The sequence below is a fragment of the Salmo salar genome, chromosome 23, assembly GCF_965601325.2.
Source record: "Salmo salar chromosome 23, fSalSal1, whole genome shotgun sequence".
Taxonomy (NCBI): Eukaryota; Metazoa; Chordata; class Actinopteri; order Salmoniformes; family Salmonidae; genus Salmo; species Salmo salar.
Window position 1 is genome coordinate 16,113,030 of NC_138313.1, and position 19,509 is coordinate 16,132,538.

Consider the following 19,509-nt stretch of genomic DNA (forward strand, 5'->3'; position numbering starts at 1 on the left):
TACCTATATGCCATGAGTTATAGGTGTAGGCCCACAGTACCTATATTAGCATGTTATACACATTCTATATGTTATATTACTTACAATATATCAACCTATTACAACTGGAGCAGGTCAACCCTGCTGGAGATCTGCTGGGTGTGCATCAGCCCAGCAATAACACACCGGATTCAACTCTAATGAGGTGATAATCAAGTGTGCTATTGCTGGGTTGAAACAGAAGTCTGCTCACCCAGTAGATCAGGGACCAGTGGAGCAAGGTTTGCCACCGTTGGTGTGCATTTTTTTTTTGTTCACCTGAAATTATGCTTTAGTAATAATAGCCTACTTGTTATTACTCAATTATTTATTGTTGTTTATACCTAGATGTCTAATCTTTAAATATTAGTTAAGTTATTTGTACATTTTGTAGTGATGAAGAGTTGATTCTTTGAAGAGAAGCGTTTAAAGCTGCAATATGTAACTTTCTGGTCGACCCGACCAAATTCACATAGAAATGTGACTTAAAGAAGCGGTAGATGTATTCTAGGTGCACAATTTCTATGCTTCCCGTTCATTGGTTTTGTATTTGAGTCTTTTACTTTTGGTTTTGTACACCAGCTTCAAACAGCTGAAAATACAATATTTTTGGTTATTGAAAGGATATTTCACAGCAGTTTATGGGGTACAATTCTCTTCACTATATATAGCTTGTTTTGTCACAAACTGAAATTAGAATTTTAGCATCCAGAAAATGGCGGAGTGATTTCTGCATATTGCACCTTTAAACTTTTACAATTTTTTGTTACTAATATTCAAAATGAACTAGTGTCAATGTTGGTTAATCATATATCACAATCCTGTAATAAAGAGGTGAAGGGGTTCTGTCTCTAATGTGTCTGTTTCTGTGTTGTATTCACAAATGAACATTTCCTTTTTGTCTAGTTGTACGATCTGTTTTATTTGATTGTCAATCTGTCTCAGCATATCTGAATCCATTTTGCCATTTATCATATGGCATGCATAGCCAATGCAGCCATATGCCTGTAGCACTCAGAGAACAGCTAAACTCACACATTGTTTACATGTTGAGCTATATTGAGCTCAATTTAAAATGATACCAGTAGACAATGTATATGAGGCAAACCATATACCAGATTCTGTACATTCCTGTTAAGTCCTGACATATGAAATTGTCTAGTGAAATTCAACCCTTGTAATTTAGGTACAGTATGAAAAGAAGATAACAACAATTAGGCTACAGGAGATGAGCATTACAGGTAACATATTATGAGGTTCATTTTATTAATTTCAGCAATGTTGCTTGCAAAAAGGAAATAGTTGTTTCCATAGCAGATAGACCAAGGATATTCAACTCTTACACTACGAGGTCCGGGGCCTGCTGGTTTTCTGTTCTACCTTGTAATTAATTGCATCCACCTGGTGTTCCAGGTCTAAATCAGTCCCTCATTAGAGGGGAACAATGAAAAAAAGGACCAGAGTTGAGTTTGAGGGAGATATACAGTACAGGGTTGCTCTATGTGGCATATCACCCTGTATAAGCTAGATACTAATCACAGCTAAGCTTTTAGGTCAATAATATGCTGTTTTTATTAAAGTGTTGTTATAATGGTGAGAGAAATTAAACTAGCTAGTAGCTAACGGTAGCTAGCTAGTTATACCTTACAAGGTTAGCTGACTTTTCTCAAAACAAAACTCATTGTAGCTAGCTACATCTTGTCCCTCATGCTAGCCTGCACAGCCAAATTTCACTCCAGAAATGTCCAAATTACATTTATATGGCCAGCATTTGAGACCATTTCTCCCCTCTTGCTGCAGCTTTAGCTCATCTTGAATGACAGTGAAATGCTGTGAAAACCAGCATGCTGCAAATGTTCTAGAACGTTTGTCACCAATGCTTGTTTGTTAAAAACATGCACTTTTGCTCATACAGCACTAATCTGGGGAGCACCTTTCGAGTTCCGCCAAGCAAGGCATTTGATGGGTTTGACTTGTTGTGAGGCGTCACTGATTTACACTGGATTCCCACCCATCTTTAGCTGATTTCTTCCATGAAACTTCCCCAGGCTTCCTGTACTAGGGAAGCCTGGTTTGCGACGAGGCTAACCTAACCCTGGCTTTCATAACCTAACTTAGGAGACTAACACCTGCGTCCTAAATGGCAGCCAATTCCCAATGGACCCTGGTCAAATGTAGTGCACTATATAGGCACTATAGGGAATAGGGTGCCATTTGTTACGCAGGTTGAGTGAGTGCATGAAAAGCAGATCTGAGGCTTTCTAGATATAGCCAAACATACACCAGACACCTGTTCACTACACAGTAAAGTCTCTAGAAAGAATAACTCAGGTTTAATTGGAAATAGTTTACAATTACGGTGCCAATTATGGTTCAAATATTCAGGTCAGTTTGTCTGTAAATTTCCCTCTTGTTTAACAAGACATTTATAAATGTTTTTCTTAATGAAGCTATTTTGACATTGGCACCAAACTAAGCCATCAGTTCTTCTCACTTTGATGCTGTGTGGACTGTGTGCGTGTGAACATGTAGTTGAGAGGTGAGTTGCTGGGTAAGGATGACACAACCATCATCCATAGTTAACTATCAGACTGACAACATATATAACACATGCCACTCTTTCAGCTTCCATTATTTCAACAGGACTGCTAGAAATCTTAACAAACCTTCTGCTATACAGTAGGTCAGTGTGACCTCATGGTCAGATGAATGCATTGTATACAAAATAGATGACATATTTATTTTCATGTTTCCATGATGTATGTAAGTGTGCATGAGTGTGTTTGTGTGTCAAGGCCCCCTGTGACCCTTTAAGGGGTCGACAGAGAATACGTAGACGGGGCAAATGGCTGTTGTCAGTGTCAGGTCACTTGTACCTGTTTGATGGCCGCCATCCTGATCTTCTCGTAGTAGTGTAGGGGGGCGTGGGGGGTACTCATGTCATAACCAAATCCAGCCACAGCTACCTCATCACAGTTATGGAGGGCCATTGTTATGGCAACAGTCCCCAGTGTCGGAATATTCTGGAAAACACAGAAGAGAAGACAAATGTTCCCTGAAACAGGACAGTGAGTAAAGTAGACTACTAGAACTACTGGAGTTTAATAGCACATGGGGTAACAAAGAAGAAATGTAAAAATGTTTTAAAAAAGGTTACCAAAACAGAAGTAATGGAACTATTTGAAAGACTTTAGTCACAGCTGAGTCAAGATTTGAAAAGATGGCGCCGACAGACATGGTCGTCCAGTTCCTAGCTCCGAGCCAACTTTGCAGTATTTCGTTTTTTTGTGTGTTATTTCTTACATTATTTGCTCAGAACATTTCTTGCATTATTACCTACAGCCGAAAATAACTTTTGGATAACTTTTGGATATTAGATTGCCCGGTCACTCACCATAATTTAAACCATGAATTAGACTTTCCTGAATTGGCGCCTTTGTTCGTACCTCCCAAGACATTTCCACTCATCACAGGGGCTGCTCCAAGACGCCCTCGAAGCAGAAGAGGAATACGGATTGGGCTTTAATTTGCATACCATCCACAGCCTCCAAGTATATTACTCACTAATGTTTAGCCCATGGACAATAAAGTAGACAAGCTCAGGACGAGGATCTCCTTCCAGAGAGACATCAGGGGCAGTAACATCATCTGTTTCACGGAATCATGGCTCTCTCCGGATATACTGTCCCCATCCATACAGCCATCTGGGTTCTCCGTAACATCCCTTGAACAGTAAGAAAGAACTCTCTGGGAAAAATAAAGTCAGAGGTGTATGTTTCATGATTAACTACTCGTGTGATTGTGGTAACGTACAGGAACTCAAGTCCTTTTGTTCTCCCAATCTGGAATACCTCACTATCAAATGGCAACCACATTACCTCCCGAGAGAATAATTTTCGGTCATCATCACGGCCATCTATATTCCCCCTTAAGCCAACACCGCGACTGCACTCAAGGAACTACACTGGACTTTGTGCAAACTGGAAACCGCATATCTCAAGGCCGCATTTAATGTAGCTGGGGACTTTAATAAAACAAATCTGAGGAAAACGCTACTTAAATTTTATCAACACATCGCCTGCGCCACTCGCTCATTAAGAATTCTTGACCATTGCTACTCCCCCTTCTGGGACGGCTACAAGGCCCGCCCCCTCCCTCCCTTCGGCAAATCGTCACTACAGAGACAAAGTGGAGTCGCAAGTAGAGACTGAGCGCTTGTTCTACGTGGCTGATGTGAGTAACACATTTAAGCGTTGAATCTAGGTGAAAGCTTATTGATGTCACCTGTTAAATCCATTTCAGTTTAGATGAAGGGGAAGAAACAGGTTAAAGAAGGTTTTTTAAGCCTTGAGACAATTGAGACATGGATTGTGCATGTGTGCCATTCAGAGGGTGAATGGGCAAGACAAAATATTTAAGTGCCTTTGAACGGGGTATGGTGGTAGGGACCAGGGGCACCAGTTTGAGTGTGTCAAGAACTGCAATGCTGCTGAGTTTTTCACGCTCAACAGTTTCCCGTGTGAATCAAGAATGGTCCACCACCCAAAGGACATCCAGCCAAACTAGACACAACTGTTGGAGGCATTGGAGTCAACATGGGCCAGCATCCCTGTGGAACGATTTTGATGCCTTGCAGTCCATGCCTTTGACAAATCGAGGCTGTTCTGAGGGTAAAATGGGGTGCAACACAATATTAGGAAGGTGTTCCTAATGTTTTGTACATTCAGTGTATATTTATATTGAGTATTGCTCGTTCTTAATTCCTTTCTTTTTATTTTTGGGATTTGCATGTATTGTTTGTATTGTTAGGTATTATTGAACTGTTGGAGCTAGGAACATAAGCATTTCACTAAACCCGCGATAACATCTGCAAAATATGTGTATGCGACCAATAAAACTTGATTTGATTGAGGAAACTATGTCAATATATTTTGTTAAACCTGTTAGGGATAGGGGGCAGTATTTTCACATTCGGATGAAAAGCATGCCCAGAGTAAACTGCCTGCTACTCGGGCCCAGAGTCAAATATTTGCATATTATTAGTAGATTTGGATAGAAAACACTCTGAAGTTTCTAAAACTGTTTGAATGATGTCTGTGAGTATAACAGAACTCATATGGCAGGCAAAAACCTGAGAAAAATCCAACCAGGAAGTGGGAAATCTGAGACTAGCAGTTTTTCTATCTAATCCCTATCCAAACTACAGTGTCTGTGGGGTCATATTGCACTTCCTAAGGCTTCCACTAGATGTCAACAGTCTTTAGAACCTTGTTTCATACTTCTACTGTTACTGGGCAGAGAATAAGAGCCCAGTCAACCAGTGGACTGCCTGAGACCAAGGAGTTGTTTACTGCGCAGGCACCCAGGCGCGCAGCTCCTTCTTTTTCCTCTGTAATGAATACACTATTGTCCGGTTGGAATATTATCGAATATTTATGTTAAAAATACCCTAAGGATTGATTGTAAACATCGTTTGACATGTTTCTACGAACGGTAATGGAACATTTTGACTTTTTGTCTCTGGTTTTGCGCTCGCGCAATTTGCCTTTGGATAGTGATCAGAACGCTCGAACAAAAGGAGGTATTTGTACATAAATATGGAGTTTGCCGAACAAAAATAACATTTCTTGTGGGAGTCCTGGGAGTGCATTCAGATGAAGATCAGCAAAGGTAAGTGAAGATCTATAACACTATTTCTGAGTTTAGTTGACTCCAGAACTTGGCGGGTAACTGTATAGCTTGCTTTGATGGCTGAGCTCTGTACTCAGAATATTGAACAATGTGCTTTCGCCGTAAAGCTATTTTGAAATCTGACACAGCGGTTGCATTAAGGAGAAGTGTATCTATAATTCTTTCAATAACTGTTGTAAAGTTTATCAACGTTTATGATGAGTATTTTTGTAAATTGATGTGCTCATTCACCGGAAGTTTTGGGAGGCAATACATTTTCTGAATATCACGCGCCAATGTAAAATGGGTTTTTGGATATAAATATGAACTTTATCGAACAAAACATATATGTATTGTGTAACATTGAGTCCTGGGAGTGTCATCTGATGAAGATCGTCAAAGGTTAGTGATTCATTTTAGCTGTATTTCTGGTTTTTGTGATGCCTCTCCTTGCTTGGAAAATGGCTGTATGGTTTTTCTTGTCAAGTTGATGTCCTAACATAATCTAATGTTATGCTTTCGCCGTAAAGCCTTTTTGAAATCGGACAATGTGGTTGGATTAACGAGAAGATTATTTTCAAAATGGTGTATAATAGTTGTATGTTTGAGAAAATTGAATTATGAGATTCTTGCTGTTTTGTATTTCGCGCCCTGCTATTACATTGGCTGTTGGCGAGGGGTTCCACTAGCGGAACTCCTGTCCATAACAGGTTTTAACAGAGTTACTGGTGGTGGGAAACAGTGCCCCCCCCAACATCTCGCTCTCTCTCCCTTTTTTGCTCTCTCTCTCTGTTCGGCCTGAAATCCTATTAAAGATAGCTGGACGCCCAGGTAGGACAAAGTGAATTTATCAGCTGGCTGCTGGTGTCTGAGGGAGCAGTTGCTGTAGGTTTATCTGTGGTGCTGAAGGTGTCCGCACTCACTGACAGAGCCAACCACCTCTGTCCAGCCTACAGTCCTTGCTCCCTCCATGGCTCGGAGCCATGCCTCTATAGGTGTGGATGTTGCAACAGGGAAGCGCATCTTCTTTAGCAGCTACGGCAAAGGCAAAGCTACTGATTGATAAGAAGGGCGAACCAACTCTAGCCTCCACATCTCCAGCCCAGGTCCATGCTTCCCAAGTCCTTGCTCCCACCGTGGCTCTCAACCGCATCTCTCTACTAAGTGTGGACGTTACGAGGATGTTACTAAAAGCTACTACTATCGGGCACCTGGAGGGTCTGCTGTGTGTCTACAGTGTGTTAGGGTAGTATGTTAGGGCTGACCTGGTCTGCTGTGTGTCAGGGCTGACCTGTCCTGATAGGACCAGGCACACAGACAAGGAGAGAACATGAACCAGTGCAGCCCAGCCCAGCCATTAACGCATGCTTATGTGTGAAACAGCTGAGGGTTTTTTCTTTATATTTCATTTCTTAGAATGTAATTTAACTACCTTGAGTATCCTGATAACACATATTCTGTAGGCTATTTATGTAAATGACTAGTTGTTAGCTGTATAAAACCAGAGCCTGATTCCTGTGTTTGATGGCATTATGTTTCGATCAGTTAGTTTCCCCGTCTCTCACCCCTCTCCCCATCTGTCCCTTGTTGTGTGGCAGGCCAATGAACCTGAAGGCAGCCTCCTGGATGAAGTAAGGGTTGAGGATCCTCATCTCACTGGGCTCCCTGGGAACATGACGGGCCACAGACTTCCAGAACCCATCTGTATTACGCTACGTGAGAGAGTGAGAGTGAGAGAGAGAGAGAGGTTAATTTGAATAATAGCATTAAAAATGGTAATAACAAATTAAGACATCAGTAATAGATTTACCACTTGCTTTAACAATGTAATGTCTCTCTGTTGGTGGTCTCCAACAGCACAAGTCATCCAGCTTTTAGACCTGACCATCAATTACAAGGGAGCTCAGCCAATCCAGAGCACCTCAACATCTCTTCTCATCAGACCTGGGTTCAAATACTAATTTAAATAATTTCAAATACTTTGAGCTTTTGCTTTAGCCTGCTTGGAATGCCAGATGGGCAGGATTTTACATTTTGAGACTATTCTATTGGTTAATTAAATCAGCCAAGCATAATCAAACACAGATGATGTATTTGAAATTATTTCAGTTTCATATTTGAACCAAGGTCTGCTTCTCATGTTCTTCTGCCTCATGATTAGTCATTCATTCTTCTCTTCAGCTGAGAAACTGGCAAAGTGAGAGCTGATGCTTAGCAGTTGGTCAGTGAATTTTAACACACGTCACCTGTACAAATAAACCAGTGATTCCTTTGATATTTCCAAATAAATAGTGACTAAAATATGGCCAAGTGGCTTTGAGGTGGTTTGGCTGTGTGCCCAGGACAAGCCCAGACACAACCCACCTCTCTGTCAGACCGGTTCTGAATAAAGGGCCTTTCTGATTCTGATGGGGCAACAACATCACGGCAAGGGACACATAAAGCCAGGCCCAGGGACACAGTCCCCCCCCACCCTAGGGAAACCAAAAACATATGGTCTCAGGTTTCAACAGGTTGTTCGGAGGGTGAAAAGTGATGGAAGATGACACCTACTATTGCCATCTATTACACAAGATGGCGCCGGAGGAGATGGCCGCCGTTTTACGGTCTCTTAACCAATTGTGCTACTATGAGTTTTTCTTCGCGATATTTGTCAATTATTTTGTACATAATGTTTCTGCAACCATATCTTACGGCACAAAAGAGCTTCTGGATATCAGGACAGCGATCACTCACCTCGGATTAGACAAAGATTTTTTCAACAACAACAAGCAGGACTCACACGATATTCTCCAAACACCCCACAGGGCAGACATCACAATTATTCGCAAAAGGAAGCGACGCAGAGGACGAAGAGCAGGATGCCTCGTCTGGACCCGCAGAAGGCGAGTAGGAAAGCTGCCGTTACCGTCAATATTACTCGCCAACGTGCAATCATTGGACAATAAACTAGACGAGGTACGATCACGAATATCCTACCAACGGGACATCAAAAACTGTAATATCCAATGTTTCACAGAATCGTGGCTGAATGACAACATGGATATTCAGCTAGCGGGATATACACTGCACCGGCAGGATAGAACAGCACACTCCGGTAAGACGAGAGGGGTGGGGGGGGGGGGTCTGTGCTCGCCTGAAGTAGAGTATATTGTGATAAATTGCAGGCCACACTACTTGCCTAGAGAGTTCTCAGCTATACTTTTCGTGGCTGTTTATTTACCACCACAGAGCTGGATCTTTTGTTTGGATTTCCCGAGGCAGCCCCATTCATCCCAGATGCTCCACCAGAGGGAGGAGAGCTCGGGTTCTAGTCAGGCTGCGAGCAAACCATCCACCGCTTCCGAGTATATTACTCGCTAAAATATTCAGTCCCTGGAAAATAAAGTAGATGAGCTCAGGGCTAGGATCTCCTTTCAAAGAGACATAAGGGACTGGAACATACTCTGTTTTACGGAATCAAGGCTCTCTCCGTATATATTGTCCCCATCCACACAGCCAACAAAGTTCTCTTTACATCGCGCTGACAGGAGGAAAGAACTCTTTGGAAAAAACTAAGGTGGGAGGTATGTCTCATGATTAACAACTCATGGTGTGATTGTGGTAATGTACAGGAAATCAAGTCCTTTTGTTCTCCCGATCTGGAATATCTCACCATCAAATGCCGACAACATTAACTCCCAAGACAATTTTCTTTGGATATTGTCACTACCCTGTATATTTCTCCCCTAAGCCGACACCGCGATGGCTCACAAGGAACTACACTGGACTTTGTGCAAACTGGAAACCGCATATCCTGAGGCTGCATTTATTGTAGCTGGGGACTTTAATAAAGGAAATCTGAGGCAAATAAAATCTACCAACACATCTCCTGTGCTACACATTGTTACTCTCCCTTCTGGGAAGGCTACAAGACCCTTGCCTGCTCCACCCTTCAGCAAATCAGATCACACCTCCACCTTACCCAACTTCCTTGATGAAATACAATTTGCATACCGACCCTACAGATCCACAGATAGGGCTGTTACGGTGACCATATTACCGCCACACCGGCAGTCACTAGTCATGACCTCAGTTAAATTCCACGGGACCGTTTAGTCACCGTAACTAGGCTTCTCCTAACTCTAATGCTCCTGATGGTCATTAGTAGCCTACCAAACTTGCTAACTGCCTGGTACTCAGCATTCTATTGTCCCTCTAACCACTCTGACATCAATGCAAATGTGATCAAAAATCAAATCATGTTGAGCAACATTTCTATAGCCTATGCAATTCCGTGAGAAAACTGAGTTTTGATGGCCTCTGTTAAAAAGAGGAGGGACCCATCAGCTTTCTATAGGCTAGGCATACTTTCTTGATATTAAACACTTTGCTTCTCTTTACAACAGCAGTATAGCCTTCCTGGCTATCATAAAAATTAACCACGGGAAAAGTGTCCTCAATTCGCTATTTGCATAGATTACAATTCCCCCCCCGTCCCCGTCCCCGTCCCTGTTTCGAGACAGTTGCAGGATAATGATCTATTCTAAATCAAAACAAATTTCACACATATATTATTTAGTATATGTAAAGACAATATTAAATCAAGAATAGTCTAATGGGTGACAATATTAGCCTATAACTTGTGAATGATAAATTATCACTTGTGTATGATGCCCAGCTTAAGGCAAGAAACAACGCATGCCTTTTTGCTGTGAATTCAAATCATACTCGCACTCGCATATAGGCCTATATGTTTTGATAAGTTTTGTATCACAACTAAAGTGGCCAAATAATTTAAGATTAAGCACATTCATCTGCTTTACAACTGGCGTAGAGCCTAATAATAAAGCATTATTTGCATAATAGCATTTGCGATTACTTTTGAGAATAGTGTTTTCCCGCTAATTGATTGCATTTTGGAACATTCGTGCTTATACAGCGGTTCTTCTTTTAAAAGTTGCGTCGTACTGCAGCACAGCTTGCGGACTGCCGCATAATTCTATGGCACCTTATTTAAGTGTCAGCCATTGTTGCCATTAATGCTAGTTTGACCACCAGAGGGCATATTTGAGAAGCATTTGACAGTTTTTAATATTGGCTGTACTAGATAATTTAAAACCTTTTTTGTAAGAACATAGTATATGGGATTGATTTTAAGAAATGTAGCTTAATTTGATTAATATTATGTTGTTTCTATTCCAAGAAAAATGTAAAAACGAAACCCTCAGGGTTTCTATTAGGAAAATATGTCGCTGTACAACATGACCGGTCAGGAGTAGGCTACTAAGAGCAAAATAATCCTAACATTTCCACACCCTAATTGTAGGCTAACCAATACCCAAACGGAGATTCTGTGAAAATAAAAATCTATCAAGACCAGTCCTCAAGCTTGTCTCTAAGCAGCACGAAACGGTGCTGAAATAGTTGACCACACGCGGGTAGGCTATTGCTTCAAATCCTACTATAACAATTGGATGACTTTGGGTGTTCCAGTCAGCAACAATTTGTTGTCTTCATTAGCCTACTTTATTCTTAAAAGAACTCCAGCACAGAGAAGACAAAGGAGCCTTACATAATTAAACAATAAAGTGAAAGAATTCACAAATGCATTTGACTGTTTTTAATATTGGCCATCAACCAAAAACACAGCATCTACCATGGTAGAAATATGTTATTGAATTCAATTTAAAAATATATATATTTCAAAATGCATATGTGTATTAGGCTACTGAGCAGTCTGAAAAACCAACAGGACAATGAGAATAGGCAAAAATAACACCCCATAATTCCTCTCAAGAGAATATTGTATTTACATATAACAATAGCAACAAGAATATTATAAAAGTGAAATAAGTATTTGTTCTGGCTTACATTTGGTCAAAAACAAATATCAGATGAAAACTGTCTGATCTCCACAAAAGCCAACCTAACTAAGAAATACATTTGTCATGGTGAATAATCCAATAGTAATTGGTAGGACACATAAAAGGAAACATCAAAGAGTTTACCGGAATCTCTAAATGAAAATTCTGGCAGATCAATAAAATGTCATTGTACAGTAGTAGACCTAATTAAATTCTAAATTAATATCTAAGGGGCTTTTATACAATTATAATGCAGGGTTAATAATGAATGATTATATTTGTAGGGGTTGATGCATTTTTTGGTTGGGGCAAATCAGGTTTTAGAGTGCTAAAGCATCGAATACATTGCAAGTTTGCCCAATTTGGCCTTCAGGCTACACTTTACAATAGGACTCAACTCTTACTGACCGCACGCATCTACAGTGGTACAAATATATTATTGAATTCATTCAAAAAAACTGTTTTAAAATGCACATGTTTATTAAGTTCGCTTGCTTGTCTCAGAGCAGCTCGAAATGGTGCTGAAATAGTTGACCACACGCGGGTAGGCTATTGCTTCAAATCCTATTATAACAATTGGATGACTTTGGGTGTTCCAGTAAGCAACATTTTGTTGCCTTCATTAGCCTACTTTATTCCAATATTTTTGTCATTCAGTGATATTTATTCCCATAGTAATTCGTTATGGATCCATCCAGACGACGTTCGAAAAAATGCATTTGGTGGACTCGGTAAGAGTCTATTGTCCTGCTGTCAGTGTCAGTGTATAGGTGATGAGGAAAAGGAGTCAATCGCAGGACACCGAACTGAGTAAAACATAAGTCATTTACTCAAATAAAAATTCTGCATACAAAATCCACGCAGGGAAAACAAGAACTACAAACACAACGAACAATGCCAACAGTAAAACAATAACGCACAAAACATCACGATGACCAGAGGGTTTAAATAGGGAAGTAATCATAAAAATGGGAACCAGGTGTGAACAATCAAGACATAACCAATCGACAAAGAAACATGGATCGGTGGCAGCTAGAAAGCCGGTGACCGACGATGACCGCCGAACGAACAAGGAGAGGCACCAACTTCGGCAGAAGTCGTGACAGTACCACCGACAGATGTGACCATGGTCGTTGTGGAACGGGTAGGGGTTGTAAAATCCCTCTGGGCAGATGTCTAGGTGCCTTACACTGAGCGCACACCGAGCAGGAGGAAACATACACCCTCACGTCCTTAGCTAAAGTGGGCCACCAGTACTTCCCACTAAGACAGCGCACTGTCCGATCGATGCCAGGATGACCAGAGGAAGGTGACGTATGAGCCCAACAGATCAATCGATCACGAACATCAAGGGGAACGTACTTACGTCCAACTGGGCAGGAGTGGGTTCCGCACGTAACGCCCGTTCGATGTCTGCGTCAACCTCCCATACCACCGGTGCCACCAGGCAAGAAGCCGGGATTATGGGAGTGGGATCCATGGCTCGTTCCTCTGTGTCATACATGCGAGACAGTGCGTCTGCCTTAGCGTTCTGGGAACCTGGTCGGTAGGATAGAGTAAACACAAAACGGGTGAAAAACATGGCCCACCTTGCCTGGCGAGGATTCATTCTCCTCGCCGCCTGGATGTACTCCAGATTGCGGTGGTCAGTCCAAATGAGAAAAGGGTGTTTAGCCCCCTCAAGCCAATGCCTCCACGCTTTCAGAGCTCCAACTACAACCAACGACTCCCGATCCCCCACATCATAGTTTCTCTCCGTCGGGCTGAGCTTGTTTGAGAAGAACGCACAAGGACGGAGTTTCGGTGGCGTACCAGAGCGCTGAAACAGCACAGCTCCTATCCCAGCCTCGGACGCGTCCACCTCTACTATGAACTGTAAGGAGGGATCAGGATGAGCCAACCCAGGAACCAAAGTAAACAGAGCCTTCAGTTGATTAAAAGCCCTGTCTGCCCCAGCTGACCACTGCAGCTGCACCGGTCCCCCTTTAAGCAGTGAGGTAATGGGAGCCGCTACCTGCCCAAAGCCCCGGATAAAGCTCTGGTAGTAGTTGGCAAACCCTAAGAACCGCTGCACCTCCTTAACCGTGGTTGGAGTCGGCCAATTACGCACGGCTAAAATGCGGTCATTCTCCATCTCCACCCCTGACTCTGACAGACGATACCCTAGAAAGGAGACGGACTGTTGGAAGAACAAACATTTTTCAGCCTTCACATACAGGTCATGCTCCAGCAGTCTACCAAGCACCTTGCGCACCATAGCCACATGCTCGGCGCGAGTAGTGGAGTATATTAGAATGTCATCTATATATACCACTACTCCCTGCCCATACAGGTCCCTGAAGATCTCGTCAACAAATGATTGGAAAACGGATGGAGCATTCATCAACCCGTATGGCATGACCAGGTACTCATAGTGCCCAGAGGTAGTACTAAATGTCTTCCATTCATCCCCTTTCCGGATACGCACCAGGTTGTAAGCGCTCCTGAGATCCAATTTGGTGAAGAAACGCGCCCCATGCAATGACTCAGTTACACTGGCTATAAGAGGCAGAGGGTAACTATACTTCACAGTAATCTGATTAAGACCCCTATAGTCAATGCACGGGCGCAAACCTCCATCTTTTTTCTTCACAAAAAAGAAACTCGAGGAGGCAGGTGAAATGGAAGGTTGAATGTATCCCTGTCCCAGAGATTCGGTGACATATGTTTCCATAGCCACCGTCTCCTCCTGTGACAGAGGATACACGTGACTCCTGGGAAGTGCAGTGTCTGCCAAGAGATTTTTCGCACAGTCCCCCCGTCGATGGGGTGGTAATTGGGACGCCTTCTTTTTACAGAAGACGAGAGCCAAATCGGCATATTCAGAGGGGATGTGCATGGTGGAGACCTGGTTTGGACTCTCCACCGTAGTTGCACCTATGGAAACACCGATACATCTCCCTGAACACTGATGCAACCATCCTGTAAGAGCCTTCTGTTGCCATGAGATAGTAGGGTCATGATTAGCCAACCAGGGAAATCCCAATACCACTGGAAACGCAGGAGAATCAATCGGGAAAAGACTAATTCTCTCCTTATGATCCCCCTGCGTTCTCATACACAGTGGAACCGTGACCTCCCTTATAATACCCGATCCTAAAGGACGACTATCTCCATCCGTTTTCCAATCATTTGTTGACGAGTGTCCGTGTATAGGTGATGAGGAAAAGGAGTCAATCGCAGGACACCGAACTGAGTAAAACATAAGTCATTTACTCAAATAAAAATTCTGCATACAAAATCCACGCAGGAAAAACAAGAACTACAAACACAACGAACAGTACCAACAGTAAAACAATAACGCACAAAACATCACGATGACCAGAGGGTTTAAATAGGGAAGTAATCATAACAAAATGGGAACCAGGTGTGAACAATCAAGACATAACAAATCGACAAAGAAACATGGATCGGTGGCAGCTAGAAAGCCGGTGACGATGACCGCCGAACGCCGCCTGAACAAGGAGAAGCACCAACTTCGGCGGAAGTCGTGACACCTGCTGATAGCCCATCAAGGGTACATGGCTTATTTTGTATTCTTAAAATAACTCCAGGCCTAATAATGCTAAAAATAATGCTTAAATAAATCAACTGCTGGTCTTTACTGTATGCTGCACATTTTTACATTGTATTCTATTTCCAGCAAGACTGTTCAAGCCATCGACTCACTGATGGTTGAAGATGATGAGTGATCGGCAAAAGCAATCAACATCGCTCTAATCACAGTCAGAACAAAAATGGTGCCGGAGAAGATGGTTGATGTTTTACGTGCTCCTAACTGACTGCTATTTTGTTAGTTTTTGTTGCGTTGTTTGTCACATATTTCTTTACTTATTTTGTACATAATGTTGCTGCTACAGTCTTTTATGACCGAAAAGGACTTCTGGATATCAGAACAGCGATTACTCACCTTGAACTGGAAGAAGCTTTTTCCTTTAATGAGTCCGACAAGCCTGATGAGAAGGATACAGTGCTTTCCCGGGAACAGACTGAAATCTCCGTCATTTCAGTGAAGAAAATACAGAGAAAAAGGGGGCGGAGGTCGGGCTGCCTTCTGAGAATTCGTAGGCGAGCGAGTGAACTCCCACTGCCATACGTTCTATTGGCCAACGTGCAATCATTGGAAGATAAAATTGACTAGCTACGATCAAGATTATCCTACCAACAGGACATTAAAAACTGTAAAATCTTATGTTTCACCGAGTCATGGCTGAACAACGACACAGATAAAATGGAGCTGGCGGGATTTTCCATGCACCGGCAGAACAGAGAAGTTACGTCTGGTAAGACGAGGGGTGGGGGTGTGTGTCTAATTGTCAATAACAGCTGGTGCGCGATCTCTAATATTAAAGAAGTCTCGAGGTATTGCTCGCCTGAGGTAGAGTACCTTATGATAAGCTGTAGTCCACACTATCTACCAAGAAAGTTCTCATCTATATTATTCGTAACTGTCTATTTACCTCCACAAACCGATGTTGGCACTAAGACCGCACTCAACCAACTCTATAAGACCATAAGCAAACAAGAAAATGCTCATCCAGAAGCGGCGCTCCTAGTGGCCGGGGACTTTAATGAAGGCAAACTTAAAACCGTTTTACCTCATTTCTACCAGCATGGGAAAAAAACTCTAGACCACCTTTACTCCAAACACAGAGATGGATACAAAGCTCTTCCCCACCCTCCATTTGGCAAATCTGACCATAATTCTATCCTCCTGAATGCTGCTTACAAGCAAAAACTATTCATCCAATGGCATTGAGGAGTATACCACCTCAGTCATTGGCTTCATCAATAAGTGCACAACCAACGTCATCCCCACAGTGACTGTATGTACATATCCCAACCATAAGCCATGGATTACAGGCAACAACCGCGTCAAGCTAAATGCTAGAGCTGCCGCTTTCAAGGAGCGGGACACTAATCCAGATGCTTATGAGAAATCCCACTATGCCCTCAGACAAACCATCAAACAAGCAAAGCGTCAACACAGGATTAAGATTGAATCGGATGTGGCAGGGCTTGAAAACTATTACAGAATACAAAGGGAAAGCCAGATGTGAGCTTCCCAGTGACGCGAGCCTACCAGACGAGCTAAATGCCTTTTATGCTCGCTTCGAGGCAAACAACACTGAAGCATGCACGAGAGCACCAACTGTTCTGGACGACTGTGTGATAACGCTCTCGGTAGACGATGTGAGCAAGACCTTTAAACAGGTCAACATTCACAAAGCCGCGGGGCCAGACGGATTACCAGATTACGTGTACTCAAAGTATGCACGGACCAACTGGCAAATGTCTTCACTTACATTTTCCACCTCTCCCTGACCGAGTCTGTAATACCTACATGTTTCAAGCAGACCACCGTATTCCCTGTCCCCAAGGAAGCGAAGGTAACCTGCCGAAATGATTACCGCCCCGTAGCACTCATGTCGGTAGCCATGAAGTGCTTTGAAAGGCTGGTCATTGCTCACATCAACAGCATCCTCCTGGATACCCTAAACCCACTCCAATTCGCATACTGCCCCAACAGATCCACTGATGACGCAATCTCAATCGCACTCTACACTGCCCTTTCCCACCTGGACAAAAGGAACACCTATGTGAGAATGCTGTTCATTGACTACCGCTCAACGTTCAACACCATAGTGCCCACGAAGCTCATCACTAAGCTAAGGACCCTGGGACTAAACACCTCTCTCTGCAACTGGATCCTGGACCTGACGGGCCATCCCCAGTTGGTAAGGGTAGGCAACGACACATCTGCCACGCTGATCCTCAACACTGGGGCCCCTCAGGGGTGTGTACTTAGTCCCCTCCTGTACTCCCTGTTCACCCACGACTGAGTGGCCAAACACGACTCCCACACCATCATTAACTTTGCTGACGACACAACAGTAGTAGGCCTGATCACCGACAACAATGAGAAATCCTATGGGGAGGAGGTCAGAGACCTGGCAGTGTGGTGCCAGGACAACAACCTCTCCTTCAATGTGAGCAAGACAAAGGAGCTGATAGTGGACTACAGGAAAAGGCGGGCCGAACAGGCCCCCATCAACATCGATGGGGCTGTAGTGGAGCGGGTCGAGAGTTTCAAGTTCCTTGGTGTCCACATCACCAACAAACTATCAAGGTCCAAACACACCAAAACAGTCGTGAAGAGGGCACGACAACACCTTTGCCACCTCAGAAGACTGAAAAGATGTGGCATGGGTCCTCAGATCCTCAAAATGTTGTACAGCTGCACCATCGAGAGCATCCTGACTGGTTGCATCACCGCCTGGTATGGCAACTGTTCTGCATCTGACCGTAAGGCACTACAGAGGGTAGTGCATACGGCCCAGTACATCACTGGGGCAAAGCTTCCTGCCATCCAGGACCTTTATACTAGGTGGTGTCAGAGGAAAGCCCAAAAAATTGGCGGTATCGGAGCGCCAAGTCTAGGACCAAAAGGCTCCTTAACCTGTTGGGTCTAGGGGGCAGCATTTGCACGTCTGGATAAAAAAAATGTACCCGATTTAATCTGGTTACTAATCCTACCCAGTAACTAGAATATGCATATACTTATTATATATGGATAGAAAACACTCTAAAGTTTCTAAAACTGTTTGAATGGTGTCTGTGAGTATAACAGAACTCATTTGGCAGGCAAAACCCTGAGACATTTTCTGACAGGAAGTGGATACCTGATGTGTTGTATTGACTTTAAACCTATCCCATTGAAAAACACAGGGGCTTAGGAATATTTTGGCACTTCCTATTGCTTCCACTAGATGTCACCAGCCTTTACAAAGTGTTTTGAGTCTTCTGGAGGGAGATCTGACCGAACAAGAGCCATGGAACGATGATGTCCCATTAGACACCTGGCGCGCGTGTTCATGTTGGGTACCCTCGTTCCAATACGTTATAAAAGAGTATGCATTCGTCCACCTTGAATATTATTCATGTTCTGGTTAAAAAAGGCCCTAATGATTTATGCTATACAACGTTTGACATGTTTTAACGAACGGAAATATATTTTTTCCCCTCGTTCATGACGAGAAGTCCGGCTGGCTTACATCATGTGCTAACGAGACGGAGATTTTTGGACATAAATGATGAGCTTTTTTGAACAAAACTACATTCGTTATGGACCTGTGATACCTGGAAGTGACATCTGATGAAGAGAATCAAAGGTAATGGATTATTTACATAGTATTTTCGATTTTAGATCTCCCCAACATGACGTCTAGTCTGTATCGCAACGCGTATTTTTCTGGGCGCAGTGCTCAGATTATTGCAAAGTGTGATTTCCCAGTAAGGTTATTTTTAAATCTGGCAAGTTGATTGAGTTCAAGAGATGTAAATCTATAATTCTTTAAATGACAATATAATATTTTACCAATGTTTTCTAATTTTAATTATTTAATTTGTGACGCTGACTTGACTGCCGGTTATTGGAGGGAAACGATTTCCTCAACATCAATGCCATAGTAAAACGCTGTTTTTGGATATAAATATGAACTTGATAGAACTAAAAATGCATGCATTGTCTAACATAATGTCCTAGGATTGTCATCTGATGGAGATTGTAAAAGGTTAGTGCATCATTTTAGCTGGTTTTATGGTTTTGGTGACCCTGTCTTTGACTTGACAAAACATTACACACAACTCTTGTAAATGTACTGTCCTAACATACTCTAAATGTATGCTTTCGCCGTAAAACCTTTTTGAAATCGTAAAACGTGGTTAGATTAAGGAGATGTTTATCTTTCAAATGGTGTAAAATAGTTGTATTTTTGAAAAATTTGAATTTTGACATTTATTTGGATTCAAATTTGCCGCTCTTGAAATGCACCTGCTGTTGATGGAGTGCACCACGGGTGGCACGCTAGCGTCCCACCTAGCCCCAAGAGGTTAACAGCTTCTAACCCCAAACCACAAGACTAAATAAATAAAA

General features: G+C 42.7%; 1 protein-coding gene across 9 annotated transcripts in view; it reads right to left on the reverse strand.

Annotated features, from left to right (window-relative positions):
• Positions 1–19,509, reverse strand: part of LOC106584184 (CMP-N-acetylneuraminate-beta-1,4-galactoside alpha-2,3-sialyltransferase) — a 100,324-nt gene that overhangs the window by 15,957 nt on the left and 64,858 nt on the right. For all 9 annotated transcript variants that reach the window (XM_014169171.3, XM_014169168.3, XM_045705914.2 and 6 more), the window contains 2 exons: positions 7,254–7,400; positions 2,895–3,041 (listed from right to left, as the gene is read on the reverse strand). In XM_014169171.3, the coding sequence (XP_014024646.1) occupies positions 2,895–3,041; positions 7,254–7,400 (294 nt within the window). The remainder of the gene's footprint in view (positions 1–2,894; positions 3,042–7,253; positions 7,401–19,509) is intronic.